The sequence below is a fragment of the Bison bison genome, unplaced genomic scaffold (assembly GCF_000754665.1).
Source record: "Bison bison bison isolate TAMUID 2011002044 unplaced genomic scaffold, Bison_UMD1.0 scf7180017864390, whole genome shotgun sequence".
Taxonomy (NCBI): domain Eukaryota; kingdom Metazoa; phylum Chordata; class Mammalia; order Artiodactyla; family Bovidae; genus Bison; species Bison bison.
The window spans coordinates 6,799,254-6,817,314 of record NW_011494962.1 but is presented as its reverse complement, the minus strand read 5'-3'; the positions used below and the strand labels follow the sequence as shown (position 1 = coordinate 6,817,314).

The window sequence follows — 18,061 nt, the reverse complement described above, 5'->3', positions numbered from 1 at the left end:
TATTGATTTAATTTTAATATATATCATATACATGTATAATATATATTACTTTGCCTTTTCCTTCTTAAGGAATATTTAGATTTTTCCCATTTTCTAATGCTATAAATATTATTAAGGTGTGCATATTTTATATAATCTTAAAGTACATGAGATAAGGATTGTCCCCTTAGACTAGAATCTTGGAAATGTGATTGCTCTTTCAATGAAGTTAAATATTTTAAAGACTCTTGAGAAGTAAAGCCAAATTGTTTTCTAAAAGGCTAATCAATTATGCCACCAGTGTGGTAGGATAATACTTGTCTCAATGTATTAATTTCAGCCCTGAGCATATTACTATTTTAATCTTCATCAATCTGATTAGCAAAAAATTATATTCCATTGTTACTTTAATTTGTATTTTTAAGAACAGGAAATTGAAATTTTTATTGTGAGGAACATTGCTTTTTTTCTTCATAAAATGACATATCATGTTCTTTGCCCATTTTTCTTTTAGTCTATCTGTGTTTTTTCTTATTGCTTTCCATGTTCTTTAAACTTAAGGGATATTATTATATCATTGCCATTTATTGCTAATATTTTCCCAGTTTTAACTAAACATTTAATTTTATAGATGAGTGTTTTACATGTGTTTTGTTGATATATACTAATAATCAAATCTATCAACCTTTTTCATTGTGATTAACTTCATCACATTTATCTATGGTTATGGAATTTTGCATGCTCAGTCACTTCAGTCGTGTCCAACTCTTTGCAACCCCATGGACTGTAGCCCGCCAGGCTCCACTGTCCATGGGATTTTCCAGGCAAGAATACTGGAGCTGGTTGCCATTTCTTACTCCAGGGGATGTGAACCCAACCTGGGTCTCCTGCATTGCAGGCAGATTCTTTACCACTGAGCTACCAGGGAAGCCCTATGGAATTCTAGTAGAATAGACTTATTCATGTGGACTTAATTTTTGTATTAAGTGAAGATAACACTTATTTGATTCAAATAAACAAGTTTCACAACATAATTTGATATATATTGAGAAAAGTTAGTTAAATCAAAAATATTCCACAACTATAGGATAAATGAACTAGACTTAGTTCTCAGGTGGTCTTAGCATTGTTTCAAGGATCTCTTTCCATCTTGTTCCTTTCCAATCCCTCTTGAGTTTAGCTTAGTATCACTCTCTTTTTAATTATATGGTTTTATGATATATAATGCATCCAGTGGCTCAATGGGTAAAGAACCTGCCTACAAATTCAGGAGACACAGGAGATGCAGGTTCGATCCCTAGGTCAGGAAGATCCCCGGAGGAGAAAATGGCAACCCACTCCAGTATTCTTGCCTGAAAAATCCCATGAACAAAGGAGCCTGACAGGCTACAGTCCGTGGGGTTGCAAAGATTCGGACACGACTGAGCAACTAATCATGCATGCATGCAGTGCATATCAGGTATTACTAATCATACTTCTTGTGGTGATTCACTTATAAAAATATAATAAATGTAAAAATTATATTCCCTATGGTTTATACCTCCGTATGAATTTTGAAGTCATTTTATTAGTTTTACCCAAATCCTGTTATTTAAAAAAATAAGTAGAAGTCAATAGCAAATTTTAGGGGAGAAAGTTTTTACTATAATTAGTGTTCCATCTAAATGTGTAACATTTTTAATTTATTAGTGTTCAAAAATTCAGTTTAGTAAGAATTTTTCTTTGCATATATCCTGAACATTTCTTAGAGTTATTGTTGGCATTTTATGCTCTTTTTCTTTTTGCTGTTATGAACTGAATCATTTTCCCTCATTACAACTCACTGAGATAATCACTATTATATAGGGAGATTATTAATGTTTATGTCTTCATCTTGCATCTAACTTCTTAAACTTTCTTAGTAAATTTATGAGGGCATTTTAGTTGATCCTTTTAAGTTTACAGCTGAATTCTCTAATCTTAAGATAAATATAATTTTCATCCTTATTTTCAATATTAACTCCTCTGCTTTGCATCCTCATCAGGACACAGAACTTCAGGGCAATGTTAATACCAGAATACAGTCACATTTTATCTTTCTCATAACCTTAATAGGAATTTTTCTTAATTTTCTATTAAGCATATTTATAGGTTTATAAAGAGAATCTTAAAGGATGTTATCATAAGAACATTTCTGTTTCTTGTTCTCTAAGATTTAAATGAAGCAGGCTACATTTTATTGAATGCTTCTTAAGCAGTTCTTGAGATCACCTTTTGATTTTTCTTACTGCTCCTGACATTACAGTATATTTAATTAATAGATTTTTCAATATTAAATCATCTTAACTACATGGGATAAACAATCCTCAGTAGCATCAATACTTGATGATCTTTTGCTCTGTAAGATCTGGAGGAAAGACACTTCTTCCATGAAAATGAAAAGGTACATTCAGACCTAATGTGTCTTTGAGTATCATTCTTTGCAATGTTTCTTTCCCTGCTATTTCTTGCCATTAAGATTTTTCAATTCTTCTAGGTTCTATTTTGGCAAATAACGTTTTCCTAGATAATCATCCTGTTTCCAGAACATTTTTTGACACTAACCTAGCATACTCATTACTTAACACTGTTATATCGTCTGATTCTTTTGTTGTATATTTTGATTGGATTTGTCAAGTTTTATGTTGTTGTTGTTACATTTTCCTGCAATGAATCAGCTCTTAGAACTGTTTAATATACTTTAAGATATTGACTTTCTATTCTATTTCCTTCCTCTCCTACTTTCCTTAGATTTGTTTTATTTTCTGATTTTTCATGTTCAGTGTTTAATTCATGTATGCTTATTCTTACTCTAAAAGTGAAAACAGTGTGCCTTTAAATGTCTCTTAATAGGATTTAAATCTGTATGCTTAAATTTGTAAATGCAATTTTCTCATTTTCTTTATGTTCTAAATACATTGTGATTGTAAATTTCATTTCCTTTTTGACCAGCTAGTTATTTAGGAGCAGAATCTTCAATTTACAGGAATTTGGTTTGTCATTAATGTTATCTAAACTTCTATAAGTCCTCTAACATTTTTCTTTGTACTCAACAATATTGTAATCTTAATTAAACTCTTACCAATCATATTATTCCTTTTTATTGAAGTATAGTTGATTTACGGTATTGCATTAATTTCAGGTGTACAGCAAAGTGCCAATTACATTATTCTAATTCTCTACATTATTTTCCTTTTTGCCTACTCTATCAAAAAATGAATCAAACTATGATGTAATCATTCAGCAGAATTATTTATCTATCTGTGTTTTTCTTTGCATTTCCAACAGATTTTTTTTATGTTTCATTACCTTGTTATATTTCATTGACATAGCTGCAATTTGAATTGAGCTTTTTATCAATATAAAAAGATCCTCGATGTCCCTTTGACATGGTTTTGCCTTTGAATTCAGTTTTTCCTGAAATTAGTTTTTCCGCTATTTTATTTTTACATTTGCTGTATGAGTTTCTCATTTTATCATTATTTTTTTAACCTTTGTTATTTTGTGTTGGGGTATTTTGTAAACAACAGTAATAATATGTATTATCATCACATTTCTTCCCTCATATGGATTTTTTTCTATTTACTCATCTCAGTGAAAGTGTGTTACTCACTCAACTGTGTCTGACTCTTTGTGAACCCATGGACTGTAGCCCACCAGGCTCCTGTGTCCATGGCATTCTCCAAGCAAGAGTACTGGAGTGGGTTGCCATTTCCTTCTCCAGGGGATCTTCCCCACCCAGGGATTGATACTGGGTCTCCTGCATTGCAAGCAGAGTCTTTACAATCTGATTTACTGAGGAACAGATTTACTGAGGAAAGCTCAAGGAACAGATTTACTGAGAGGCAGTATCTACTAACTGAGAATGTATATGGATTTCCTTACCTCCAGTCACATTCCCAGGTGGCGCTAGTGATAAAGAACCTGACTGCCAGTGCAGGAGACATGAGAGACATGAGTTCAATCCCTGGGTCAGGAAGATCTTCTGGAGGAGGGCATGGCAACCCCACTCCAGTATCCCTGCCTGGAGAATCCCATGAACAGAGGATCCTGGCTGGCTACAGTCCATGGTGTTGCAAAGAGTTGAACATGACTGAAACAACTGAGCACAGTACAGTCACATTCCACATTTTTGCCAAAGTCTTTTGTTAAAGATCCCCATTAAAACCCAAGTTACAACGAGAAGCAGACTGACATGAGAACGTTCTCTCCCCCATTTTCTAGTTCTTCAACACTCTGATCATACAGTGTGATTATAACCTTCAGTCTCAAGCATGCTTGACTTTCGGGTGCTCCCAGAACTCTTGTTCACCTATAATACTTCTGAAGACTACACTTCTGGGATGCAACGTCCCCTGACTGTGCTGTGCCCCCATTACTTCTTGCCTGATGGTTTATGCAAGTTCCACTCCCTGATATAATAGTTTAGAAGCAGAGGTACCTGGTGCTGGGTGCTGGCTAGAGGGTATATGGAAGGGCTTCCCCAAACATCACCAAAAAAAACCCAGTAACTGTGCATTAGCTCAACAACAAATACCATCTTTCTGTCTAGGACTGACCTTGATTTCTGGGATGGGGGCATATCCCAGTCACCTCCTATTCACGATGTTAGTGAGAGAGGGATCCTGCTGCCTAAATAGCATAAGATGAACACGTGGGCAGATGGGACTGAAGGCAGTTTATCCCATCACCCGTGCTCATGTTAGGGTACAAGAGCATGCTGTGCCCGGCCCTATGGGGCTGCACCCAGCAAGAGAGCATACAAGCAGGGTCTGTGAGGAACAGACTTATAGAAACAAACAGTGGTGTGATCTCTGCTTCCCATACGAGGATGTGACTGCTGGGCTGAATAATGGTGAAGGACTGGTGAGAAGTGAAATCTGTTGAGGACCAGTTGGAGTGTAGCTGGTCTGGCTGATAGTGAACTAGCCTGAGGGGACACTATCCCCCTGGGTGGGGAACATATCTGATGAAGCAGGGAAATTTGTGGTCAGGCCTTTAGGGCTCTGTGACCCTCAAGACACAAAGGCATTACATGAAACGTTAGGCTTCACATCACAGGGCATAAGATGCAATGGAATAAAGTATTTTTTTTCACATCAGTAGTTTTGTGCTGTTTACAGCATCATAGCATGTGTGGGTCACTATATGTATTTCTCAAGCCCATTCCTAAAACCTTAAATTTAGTGTAAATTATTTTAAGTCTCATAATAAGTTGAATATCAATCCCAGGATTTAGGTGGAGATACCATCTTAGATATTTTGGATGTTATTTGAAGCAAGCTATTGCAAAGACTGCTGTCCAGATGTTTTTAGACTGTTGACAAGATGCTAAGGAAAATCATAATTAATCATTACATTAGCACCAATAGGGAGCTGTAGTTGTACAGTTTTAAGAGTAAGAAATGAAGGTTCTGGAAATTCCCTCCTGGTCCAGTGGTTAAGAATCTGCCTTGCAATGCATGGGGCACAGATTTGATCCCTAGTTAGAGAAGTAAGATCCCACAGGCTGCAGGGCAACTAAACCCGCAGGCCACAACTAAGACCGATGCAGTCAAACAAATAAATATTTAAGAAAAAGAGAAATAAAAAGCTCAAAATAAAAAAGAAAATGAGGGTTCTACTGAGTGAAGTTTCCCTTTACCTCTCTGTGCCTTCATCTTTTCATTAATAAAATACAAGAACTAGTTTAGATAAGTCTATGGTCCTTTTATCTCTAAAATGACCATGATAATTTAAGATAAACAGAAACATTTTATTTAGTGCCTATAAAGTCAAATGTTCGAGAATAATTACTGGCATACCTCAGAGACACTGTAGGTTTGTAAAGCAAATATAGCAATAAAGCAAGTCATGTGAATTTTTTTCCTTTCCCAGTGTATATAAAAGTGCTGTTTACACTATATAGTCTATTAAAACAGTATGTATAAAAGACATTGTATATTAAGATACTATATTGTCTATTAAGATGGTATAGCATAAAACATGTTTACACTGTAAGTCTGCTAAGTGCCCAGTAACATATGTCTAAAAAAAACAATGTATATACCTTAATTTAAAAAGGATTCTGTTTGGGGGAAGTTTCCTGGTAGTCCACTGGTTAGGACTCTGCATTTCCACGGCTGGGGGCCCGTAGTTCCCGTGGTTGGGGAACTAAGATCCCACATACCACATAGTGTGGCCAAAAAAAAAAAAAAAATCTGTTGGAAAAATGGCACCGGTAGTCTTGCTTGACAAGAGTTGCCACAAACCTTCAGTTTGTAAAAAATGCAAGATCTGTGAAGTGCAATAAAACAAGGTATGTGGTGTATCTGTTTGTATGTTTCATGTTACTAATCCATGAGCTCCTTTGCTTAAGCGATGGAATGCCCATTTCCTGGTACATAAAAATTTCTTAAATGACTTTCAAATGAACAATTAAATCTAGCTGAGTGAGAGATGATTTAGGGGGATGGTTAATAATGCCAAATATTTTGTGAGTGTTCTTCTAGTCAGTAGTCTAACACTCATTACTAACAAGCTGGTTACAATATCAAAATACGTCACCAAGGCTTAACTGTCAGCATTAACAAACAGCACTTTGTCATCCCCCAGACTCTTCATGTGGCTATTTTTTTCTCATGTTGTTAACCTTCCTGTCCACCCCAGCTAAGACCTAGAGAAGTCTCGTTAGTCCCATTCGAGACCTAAAGCCTTCACTTTGTCTCCTTTTGCAAGGATGCTCCTGATTTCAATCAGCTACTAGAAATGTCAGATGAAAAATGGCACAAATGTGAATTACGACAATAAAAGTTTATAAGCTACTAAAATAAAGTTATAGTACCTAAGAGCTGAGTCAACTGACAATGTTAAATGGAACATTTTACAACCAGTCCTGGGATAATGATAAAAAAAAAAAAAAAGGCACACAGAACATGAAGAAATATCTGACAGGAGATGGGCTCAAGATCAGGCTCAGGCTCCATGAGTTTGTATGAGCACCTCTCAAGTGAGGCGCAAGAAAGGATAGCCTAATGCTTATGGGGTTACCCTCTCTGTGTCCAACCCTCAACATCTATTATCTCTTTTTCTTTTCATACCAGCTCAGTGAGAGGGGGTACTGCTATCATTTTAGAGAGGAGAAACCAAGGCTGAAGCCATCCATTTGGGCAAATCCTCAACAATCAAACTATTAAATAATAGACTTCAAAAGTCTCTCTGGTTCCAGCAATGTTTTTCTATATTTTTTTCTATATCTTTCTATAGGCAATGCTAGCTCTAAAGAGGAGAAGGCAATGGCACCCCACTCCAGTACTCTTGCCTGGAAAATCCCATGGACATGGATGGAGGAGCCTGGTAGGCTGCAGTCCATGAGGTCTCTAAGAGTCAGACACGACTGAGCAACTTCACTTTCACACATTGGAGAAGGAAATAGCAACCCACTCCAGTGTTCTTGCCTGGAGAATCCCAGGGACGGGGGAGCCTGGTGGGCTACCGTCTATGGGGTGCACAGAGTTGGACACAATTGAAGTGACTTAGAAGCAGCTCTAAAGAGCATACATAGACATGTAATCTCATATATACAGCAAAGTTAAGCTTCACAAAGAATCTCTCTCTCCAACTTGATGTTAGTGCTTGCTCCATGTAATCAATTCAGGTGATGGTTTTCTTGACCATGAAGCACACCATGTAAATTAGCTACACAATCAAAGGCTTCCCTGGGGGCTCAGATGGTAAAGAATCTGCCTGCAATGCAGGAGACCCGGGTTCCATCTCAGAGTTGGGAAGATCCCCTAGAGAAGGAAAGGCAAAACTATGGAACCAGAATGAGATCAGCATTAGGAAGAAAGATGAACATTAAAAATCATATTTTAGAAAGAATACTCCTATATATAAAATAGAAAAGTAATAAGAACCTACTGTATAGCACAGGGAACTCTACTCAATACTCTATAATGGCCTGTTTGGGAAGAGAATCTAAAAAACGAGTAGATACATGCATATGTATAACCGATTCACTTTCCTGTTCAGCAGAAGCTAAGAAACATTGTAAATCAACTATACCCCGATAAAAATTTTAAAAGAATAAAGGAGTATTATCAGGAGCTTGACTAGGTGGTGTGGTTCTCTTTTATTTTTTAAATAATTCCAGTCACAAAATATCTTGTGTTATTTGCAAATTTCCACTGCCTTTCTCTAACTTTTCAAGTACTACATCCTCCTGTCAGCCCCATGCATATAATACCAGGTGACACTGTTTCTCTTGTGTGCCCACCCCAGCACCCCCAATGAGAGAGATGCATGCACACTAACCCCACACCGGGCACGTGTGTGCATGCTCAGTCTCTCAGTTGTGTCGAACTCTTTGTGACCTTATGAAGTATAGCCCGCCAGGCACCTCTGTCCATGGGATTCTCCAGGCAAGAATACTGGAGTAGGTTCCCGTGCCCTTCCTCCTCCAGGGGATCTTCCTGACCCAGGGATCCCAGGGATCAAACCCCTGTCTCTTATCTCTCCTGTACTGGCAGGCAGATTCTTTACCATTAGCGCCATCTAGGAAGCCCTGATAGTCTGGTATTTGCTGTAATTGCACAATTTCTTAGACATATTATGTTTTACCTTTAAAGATCTTACAAAATTTATATTCTTCTCCCTCATCTGACTTTGTTATGGAATAAAGATAGTCTTTTCAATTACTTATTATGGAGTAAAATTCATGCTCCAAGAAGAATTAATGTCATGTTAATTCTGAGGCTTTGCCTACTCTGTGCAAACTCCTCTTACTCTAGCCAGAGAAACACGGTGATAAAATGGTATAATCGCATGACATGCAAAGTGCTGATGTGAAATGAAAAGGACAGAAATATGATTGGGATATTAATTCGCGAGAAATAAGGAAATGGGACTGTTTGAATAGGCTTAGCAGGATGGTTTAGTTCTTCCTGAAAATAAGTGTGATGCTATCTCAACTTACCTTGACCTCTACCCTGACTCCCCCATTCAGGTACAATCAAATGTTTAGTTTCTAAACACACACACACATGCATTAAAAGGGTTACAAAATACCCAATAGACAGACACAGACATTCAGTGAAACTTCTCCTAAATATCAGATAAAGGCAGCATGCCAATGTAGCAATAAAACCATAAATTTCTATTGTAATGGAACACAAATTAATAAAATGGGGAAGTAGAACTTACAAAATAGCTTTAAACTCAATACCAGATTTCATTATAGGTCCTAGACTATAATGGACACAAGATAATTTTCATGGTTGATCCATAATAATAGTCATTGGGAAGTTAAATGACAGAAGAGCAGCAGCTTTAAGTGGGAAATGGCACAATTCTTCACAGCTGTCATGCTTGTGCACTTGCTGACTATCAACCTTGAACAAAGCATTTAATTCAAACCCCATTTAAAAGTATACACTGTCAAGAGAGAGGCCAAAAACCATATACTAGTTAAGGAAGCAACCTGTAACCTATGTGCCAGAGATGACACTGAACATCAAGTCAGTTGGAACGTAGATGGATTGCTCACCACCCAGTGTAGGAGCTGATTATTCAGAGATGATCTCTTCCTGGTCTCATACTGCATAATATTTTGCGAGGTGGCTACCTGATGGGAAGAACTGACTCATTGGAAAAGACCCTGATCCTGGGAAAGATTGAAGGCAGGAGGAGAAGGGAACAACAGAGGATGAGATGGTTGAATGGCATCACTGACTGGATGGACATAAGTTTGAGCAAGCTCTGGGAGTTGGTGATGGACAGGGAAGTCTGGCATGCTGCTGTCCATGGAGTCGCAAATAGTCGAACATGACTGAGTGACTGGACTGAACTGACTATTTTGCCCATTCAGAACTGCAATTGAATTTAAACTCTCTCTCTGAAGATAGATTTTGCCTTTTAAGTAATCTTTTAAACTTCTATAATACTATATATCTATGATATATTATTACTACTAAGATCCTACTGCTGTTTTTAAAAGTAGTGCATAAAAATAAGTGGTACCTGTATAATGTGTACAATAGAACACATCATATTTCATAGAACATATTCAATATTAAATTTAAACACCCACCGAAGAAAAATTGAGTGTGTGTGTAAGTCATAGTGATAATATGGATATAGATATATAGATTTAGGTATGAAAAGAGAGTTCTAGCAAAGATCCAAAGCAAAAGTCACAACTTACTCCTGCTGCTGCTAAGTCGCTTCAGTCGTGTCCGACTCTGTGCGACCCCATAAACGGCAGCCCACCAGCCTCCCCCGTCCCTGGGATTCTCCAGGCAAGAACACTGGAGTGGGTTGCCATTTCTTTCTCCAATGCATGAAAGTGCAAATTGAAAGTGAAGACACTCAGTCGTGTCTGACTCTTAGTGACCCCATGGACTGCAGCCTACCAGGCTCCTCCGTCCATGGGATTTTCCAGGCAAGAGTACTGGAGTGGGGTGCCATAGTGTAGTAAAAGCAATGACCTTGAACTCTAATTAATTTCCTATATACTCAGTTTGGGGCTTCCCAGATAAAGCTAGTGGTAAAGAACCTGCCTGCCAGTGCAGGAGATATAAGAGATGCGGGTTCGTTCCCTGCATCGGGAAGATCCCCTGGAGGAGGAAATGACAACCCACTCCAGTATTCTTGCCTGAAGAATTCCATGGACAAAGGAACCTGGAGGACCACAGTCTGACTCTGCGATCCCATGGACTGTAGTCCGCCAGGCTCCTCTGTCCATGGGGTTACAGAGTCAAACATGACTGAAGCAACTTAGCACAGCACAGCACATACTCAGTGTGACATCAGAAGGAGATGAAGATTCCTTACTTAAGGGTATTAAATTGAGGAATTCTCATCAGGTTAAAAGAAAATCTTCACATGAACCACAGACTGCAATATGACCAATAGGGTCTGTGGTATTAAAGTAACACTGGATTTATCCTATCTCAGTTATCAAAATAAAGTAACATCTGGCATCTACATGTATTATCTCACTAACCTTACAATTGGGCTTCCCTGGTAGCTTAGCTGGTAAAGAATCCTCCTGCAATGCAGGAGATCCCAGTTCAATCCCTGGGTCGAGAAGATCCCCTGGAGAAGGGATAGTCTACCCACTCCAGTATTCTTGGGCTTCCCTGCTGGCTCAGACAGTAAAGAATCCACCTACAATTCAGGAGACCTGGGTTCGATCCCTGGGTTGGGAAGATCCCCAGAAGAAGGGAATGGCTACCCACTCCAGTATTCTTGGCTGAAGAAGTCCGTGGACAGAGGAGCTTGGCAGGCTACAGTCCATGGGATCACAAAGTCAGATACAAGTGAGTGACTTTCACATTCACAACCTTACAATTAGCACATGCAATGGGCTATCTGGTGATGACAAATATTTTTCATACATTCAATATATTTTACCAAACAATCCCTGTGGGGGTGCCAAGCACTGCTCTATATATTAAACATATAAGAATAAATTAAAAATGTGATTCTTGCAAATTAGAAGCATAATCAGGTTCTTCTGATACCTATATTGTGCTATAGAAATCAAGTTTTTTGACCTTCAAAACATTTGGCATGCTTTGCTTATTATTTTACTGTTAATTACAGAATTAAATGAATTTTGACTCTGAGTTTCAGATGTGCTTTTTTGCTCTGTAGATATTATTCAAGCGAATAAAACTCTATGAATTGTGGAATGATAAAATATTCACAGAAACTTACAACTCTGCAGTTGAATAACAATTACATTTGTTCCAAACAGGCAATTGGTTTCCAAACACATTAAACAAAGGCAATTTAGAAAACTTCTTCTTCTTGGCATCATTAACATTGTTGAACGTCCTGGGATTCTGGAGTGTTTCACAAAGGTAAGTAAGTGTGTGGTAAGATGAACAATTTCTGAGTCCATGAAATATTGATCTGGGAGCCATCACTGAGCCAATGGGAATCTTGTATTCCATGACTGGACAAATTAGCATATTAGAGAAATTTAACAGATATTCAGAGCAAGAAATTTCCATTTAGACTTCACTTTTTCCATCAGTCCTTATAATAAAAAGTTCTTTGCTCAACTCTAAAACAAGATATTTTTCCTCCAACATACAGTGCCATTTTAGAATTAGAAATAACCATATCGATAATAAGAATGAATGAGTCATTATCATTAAAAGCAAATATCATTAAACAAATAGCTAGAAATCTAATGAGGCTTAAGATTTGGATTCCATTCAGGCCTTTAAATCAGCAGTGACCATTTCAAGGTCAATAACAAACTGTGCAAAATCATTTAGCCAGTCACCTGAGACCATTCAAGTGGCTTAATATGTATCATCTACCATCCATGCATTGCCAGCCTGTCTCTCTCTCTCAGTGATATCTTCTTGGATGGCTGTGTGCTTTTGAGCAAAGTGCCTCACCTCTCTGAGCCTCTGTCTTCACACATGTAAAATAAGGACAATAATTCCAACCTTTTGTGGGCTTTTTGGGGAGATGAATTTTGATAAAAGACCAAGCACAATGTCTGCCATGTTGCAGGAACTAAATATGTCTATTTTCCTCACTTCTTTCCATTCATTTATCTATTTAGTCATTTAGTCTCTCGTCTAGTGCCACTTATTCCTTGCCTGAATCATTCTTCTATTCCTCTAATAAATCTCTTTTGGAACATCAGTCATGGGATGTGGTAAATCAGAAGGACATGAAGTCAGTATCAGTCAGTGTTCGATGCCACCTATGCCCTCACTATCATGGGGCCTATGGTCCAGCGTAAGAGAAGCACTGAGACTTCATGTGAGACAGAATTAATGACAAAAATAAAAAAACAAAAATTAAAAGTCTTAAGGGCTTCCTGAATTTTAAAATTTCTTACCTTCCGAAGTATATGTTATCAAAGTGACCCTCTGTACTGTAAAATCTCCTTAAAAATGCCCGCCTGGTTCTTAGATTGACTACCTCATTAGAAAGTCAGATTCTTGCAGAAGGATTCAACAGCAATGTGCCCGTCTTTGCAGCAAAACAGAGTCGGCAATAAAAACTGAAACTGAAGGCAAGGCTTCTTTCCCCTCTGGCCACTGCCTCCAAATACTTGAGTGCCGCCCATCAGCTAATTCTCACAAACCTATGTTGTGTCTCAATTTCATGTACTCTCCCACTGTAAGATTTGACCTGTGTTTCAAAAAGTAGTTTGGGTCATTTGTCGAGATGCGCATGGACCTCAAGTTTGTCATACAGAGTGGAGTAAGTCAGAAAGAGAAACAAAATCGTATCCTAACACATAAATGTGGAATCTAGAAAAACGGTAGAGATGAACCTATTTGCAGGGCAAGAATAGAGACAGACATAGAAAATGGACACGCAGACACATGGTGAGGAAGGCAAGGGCAGGCTGAATTGAGAGAATGGAATTTACATATATACACCACCATGTGTAGAATAGATAGCTAGTGGGAACCTGTTGTATAGCACAGGGAGCTCAGCGCGGTGCTCCGTGATGACCTCGAGGGGTGGGATGGGTTGGGGTGGGAGGGGATATATATATATACATATAGCTGATTCACTTTTTTGTACTGCAGAAACTAACACAACATTGTAAAGCCGGGGTCCTGCCCGTCCCTAAAATTCAACACTGGGGAAAGGGTTGGGGACCTACCTTCGAATCGTCCCTGTATCGGGCGCCACCTGCCGGGGCAAGCCCCGGCTGATCCAGGGTATTCGAAGGAGAGACGGCATAGGCGAGGATCAGGATACAATAGCTTCAATTAGATATTAATTAAAGATATAAAGAGTAATAGAATAAGGATAGCTCAGTAGGAAAATTCAGTGGAGAAAAGAGGCTGAGTAGCTTGGTTTACGCGGGAGACCAATAAAACTTCAAGACAAGAAGTTTGCACTACTTAGGTAGGCCGCAGGCGTCCTTCCGTTCTCCCGAAGGAGAGGAGACACTGAGGCCTCCCCGGTCGGATCTTAGAAGCCCAGGCATAATTAGTAAGCATGGTGGGTTCCCCGCTCCAGATGGAGACTCAGCCAGAGTGAGAGAGAGAGCGACATGGGGAGACCAGTATTTCGAGAAACTGATCCCAATTCTTTATTTTCCATGGTCTACTTTTATACACTGAGATGTTATGCAAAAGTCACGCGGGGTCAGCAGTCCTGACTTTTATCAAAGTCAGGTGCATCATACAAATGTATACAGAGGTCTTAGGGGTGTTACATCATCTTCTGGCCAGGGGGGCCTGCTGACAATTTACGACCCTCTCCTTGTGACAGCGGTCAGTCAATCAGGACACTTATTTCTCCAGGGCTGATTATTCTCAAAACAGACACCACCCAAATAAAGTTACATTCCTACAGGGTGAGGGTGTAGTGGGTTTTAGTTAAGGAAAGAATTTACTTAGCCTAAGGTCTAACGTGATTAATATCAAAGGTTAATTCTATATATTCATTAATGTGTGTAAGGGCAGGGGATATGGAGACTTAGCAACAAACATTGGCTCAACAAATGAAAAACCCTTCACCAACACAATTTCTAATTAGCCCATTATACTTATACTAATAGTTTTCTAACTTTTCTAAGGAACCTGTTTTTAGAAGGTTTAAAGCATCTTGTGCCTCTCACGGTTGGGAGGCTGTGAGCGATCACATGTGGCCGGACAAGCCTGTCAGGCAGGCCAGAGAACCTTCAGAGGAGTTTGTAGGTTAAAACACTCTTATCACGCCCAGGAATTATTATAAACTGGAGCTCTAAGTTAACTCCTTCTCCAAAAGAGGTGGTGGGGGACAGCCCCCCGTAAAGTCAGAGGTGTAGGTGAGCACAAAGTAGTAAAGTAGGCAGGCTCTGGTCATGGGGGTAGATGCTCAAGGATTTCCAGGGGGACTCCTCAGGCTCGATCCCGCCTTTGCGTATGTCGAGCCTCCTTCCTCATGACCTTTGTCACGGGCGGAGTACCTCACTCTGGCCCCCAACACAACTATATCTTAATTTAAAAAATATATGTCAATAAAATTGAAAAAAAAAACACAATCTTTAGGTTCAGCCCAGTTGAATCCAATCCCACAGCTTAGCTGCACAAACCTCGGCAAGTTGCTTAACCTTGCCAAGCCTCAGTTTCTTCTTTGTCAAAAGGAAACCATAAGAATGGTAACTGTGCCATAAGGCTATTGTGAGGATAAGTAAATACTCAAAAATGTTAGCAATAATAATAATAATGGCCTCATGTGTTGCTTTATGCTCTCTTCTTCCTCCTGTTTATTTTTCACCTAGACTCATACTGAGATATGGCCAAGATGACCATGACTGTGGGCTAAATTCAGGTAGCACTAGCATGAGAACCAAAACTCTATTAGCTCTGGGACTGACTCACACATTTATTCATTCATCCATTCATTCAACCAATGTGTTAAGCATTGTTCCAAGCACTTGAAAAATAAAATTGCAGAAAGCAAAGTACTGGTCTACATGGAGCTAGCATCTAGCACTCAAAATATTTAAGTGTGATTATTCTTCTGTGATTGTTGAGCAAGTAAGTTACTATAAAGTGAGAGATGCTAGAGCAGGGTTCAGAGAAGGAGGCAGGAATAAAAATATACAAAGCGCCAGAGATCGGAGGAACCAGAGATGAAAAGGACTAAGAGATAATGTAGGCAGGGCTTGTGCATGTGTGCTAAGTCACTTCAGTCATGTCCGACTCTTTGCAACACTATGGACTATAGCCTGCCAGACTCCTCTGTCCATGGGATTCTCCAGGCCAGAATACTAGAGTGAGTTGCCATACCCTCCTCCAGGGATCTTCCCAACCCCAGGTATGTCTCCTGCGGCTCCTGCATTGCAGATAGAGTCTTTACCACTGAGCCATCGAGGAAACCCCAATGTAGGGCTTATTTAGAAAGAAATCGGATTCTTACCAAATCTTCTCCATCTCCTGTATGCTTTATTTTATCTTGCATCCTTTATGACGGAAGGAAACAAAGAGAGGATGAAACAAACCAGGATGAGAAGAAATTAATTTTCCATATGTTGAGCATTTCTGTCTTAAGCAGCATGTTTGTCCACCTCTCTGATCTTATCACTCTATACATGAGAACTGTGGTGTTGGAGAAGACTCTTGAGAGTCCCTTGGACTGCAAGGAGATCAAACCAGTCCATCCTAAAGGAAATCAGTCCTGAATATTCATTGGAAGGACTGATGCTGAAGCTGAAACTCCAGTACCTTGGCCACCTGATGTGAAGAACTGACTCACTGGAAAAGATCCTGATGCTGGGGAAGATTAAAGGCAGGAGGAGAAGGGGACAACAGAGGATGAGATGATTGGATGGCATCACCAACTCGATGGACCTAAGTTTGAGCAAGCTCCGGGAGTTGGTGATGGACAGGGAAGCCTGGCATGCTGCAGTTCATGGGGTCACAAAGAGCGACTGAGTGTCAGTCCATGGACATGACTCAGTGACTGAACTGAACTGAATACATGAGAACACTGAAGTGAAAACCTAATTGAGTAAATTTTGCTGCTTCTAAGTGCCATGGAGGAGCCCTCTTCCTGCTCTGATGACCCCTTAACTCTATGGGGATGGAGACTGTCCCTTCAGCTCAAGTAACTGTACTCAGCACCACCTGTTGATCAGCCTCCACAAGAAAACAATGCTTGTCCCATTTCAGAAGAAAGGAGAGTCTGAGAAATTTGCCCATAGAGATTAAATAGCTAGAACCAACTACATTAGTTCAAAGGAACACATTGCCTTGGGTATCTATTCCCAGTTGGGACTGGAGAGGCCAAACCAAAAGCATTAAGCAAGAAACGGTATGGAATATAAGTGATTAGATCAGTGTCTGCAGTGAGAAGTGCAGGATTCCAGCTTATTTCTATACTGATTGCTTCTGTCAAACACTGGCAAAAAATAAGAGGCTTCCCTGGTGGCTTGGTGGTAAAGAACCCACCTGCCAAAAAGGAGACAAGGGTTCGATCCCTGGGTCAGAAAGACCCCCTGGAGTAGGAAATGGCAACCTACTCTAGTATTCTTGCCTGGACAGTCCTATGGACAGAGGAGCCTGGTGGGCTACAGTTCACGGGGTCGCAAAAGGATCAGACATGACTTAGCAACTAAACAACAACAAACAATAAGGATGGAAACAGGAGAAAACACAGATGTCCCAGGGATGGTATTATTGAAGCATTATTTATGAGAGAGATGATGTTTTATCTCAATACACTTCCAAACACAATCTAGCTCTTAACAAACCCAAAGGTATATCTGGTCAGAGCCAGATATTGGTGATAAATCTATCAATGTCAGTCCCAAGTATCAAGGAGGGTCCCAAGCCATTCTTGTCCCAAAGATCCTGAGGCCAGTGGATTAAAGATGAAACAGCACCCTCACTAACATACAAGTGGAATTAGGTCTGTGTTAGCATACAAGGGCACCCCACCATCAAGTTTATATTACTGTGCTACAATCCTGGTGTAAGTCCTAGAACCAAACTAATCTTGTTGAGGTCAGTGGAAAATCACTTAACTGGGTATGCTGCTGTTTAGTTGCTAAGTCATGTCCAACTCTTGCAATTCCATGGACTATAGCCCCCAGGCTCCTCAGTTTGTGGGATTTCCCAGGCAAGAATACTGGAGTGGGTTGCTATTTCCCTCTACAGAGGATCTTCCCAACCCAAGGAGATCAAACCCGTATCTTCTGCATTGGCAGGGGAATTCTTTATCTCTGAGATAGCAGGGAAGCCCTAGGTAAGTATAGTTAGGAATATTCCAGAGTGCCAGACCAGGTGTACCTTCCATGTCTAAGAAGAAACAAAAGCAAACAGTTTCCTGCCTCTGTCTGTATTAGAGTCCTCTTCAATCACATCTATTTCTGCTTTATTGACTATGCCAAAGCCTTTGACTGTGTGGATCACAATAAACTGTGGAAAATTCTTCAAGAGATGGGAATACCAGGCCACCTGATCTGCCTCTTGAGAAATTTGTATGCAGGTCAGGAAGCAACAGTTAGAACTGGACATGGAACAACAGACTGGTTCCAAATAGGAAAAGGAGTTTGTCAAGGCTGTATATTGTCACCCTGTTTATTTAACCTATATGCAGAGTACAT

The 18,061-nt window shown here is 39.5% G+C and overlaps 1 protein-coding gene across 1 annotated transcript in view; it reads left to right on the top strand.

Annotated features, from left to right (window-relative positions):
- The window catches only part of SLC15A5 (solute carrier family 15, member 5), a 97,191-nt gene that overhangs the window by 75,918 nt on the left and 3,212 nt on the right, over positions 1 to 18,061 (top strand). Inside the window, 1 exon segment of the mRNA XM_010858745.1 lies at positions 11,735 to 11,840. Coding sequence (XP_010857047.1) covers positions 11,735 to 11,840 — 106 coding nt within the window.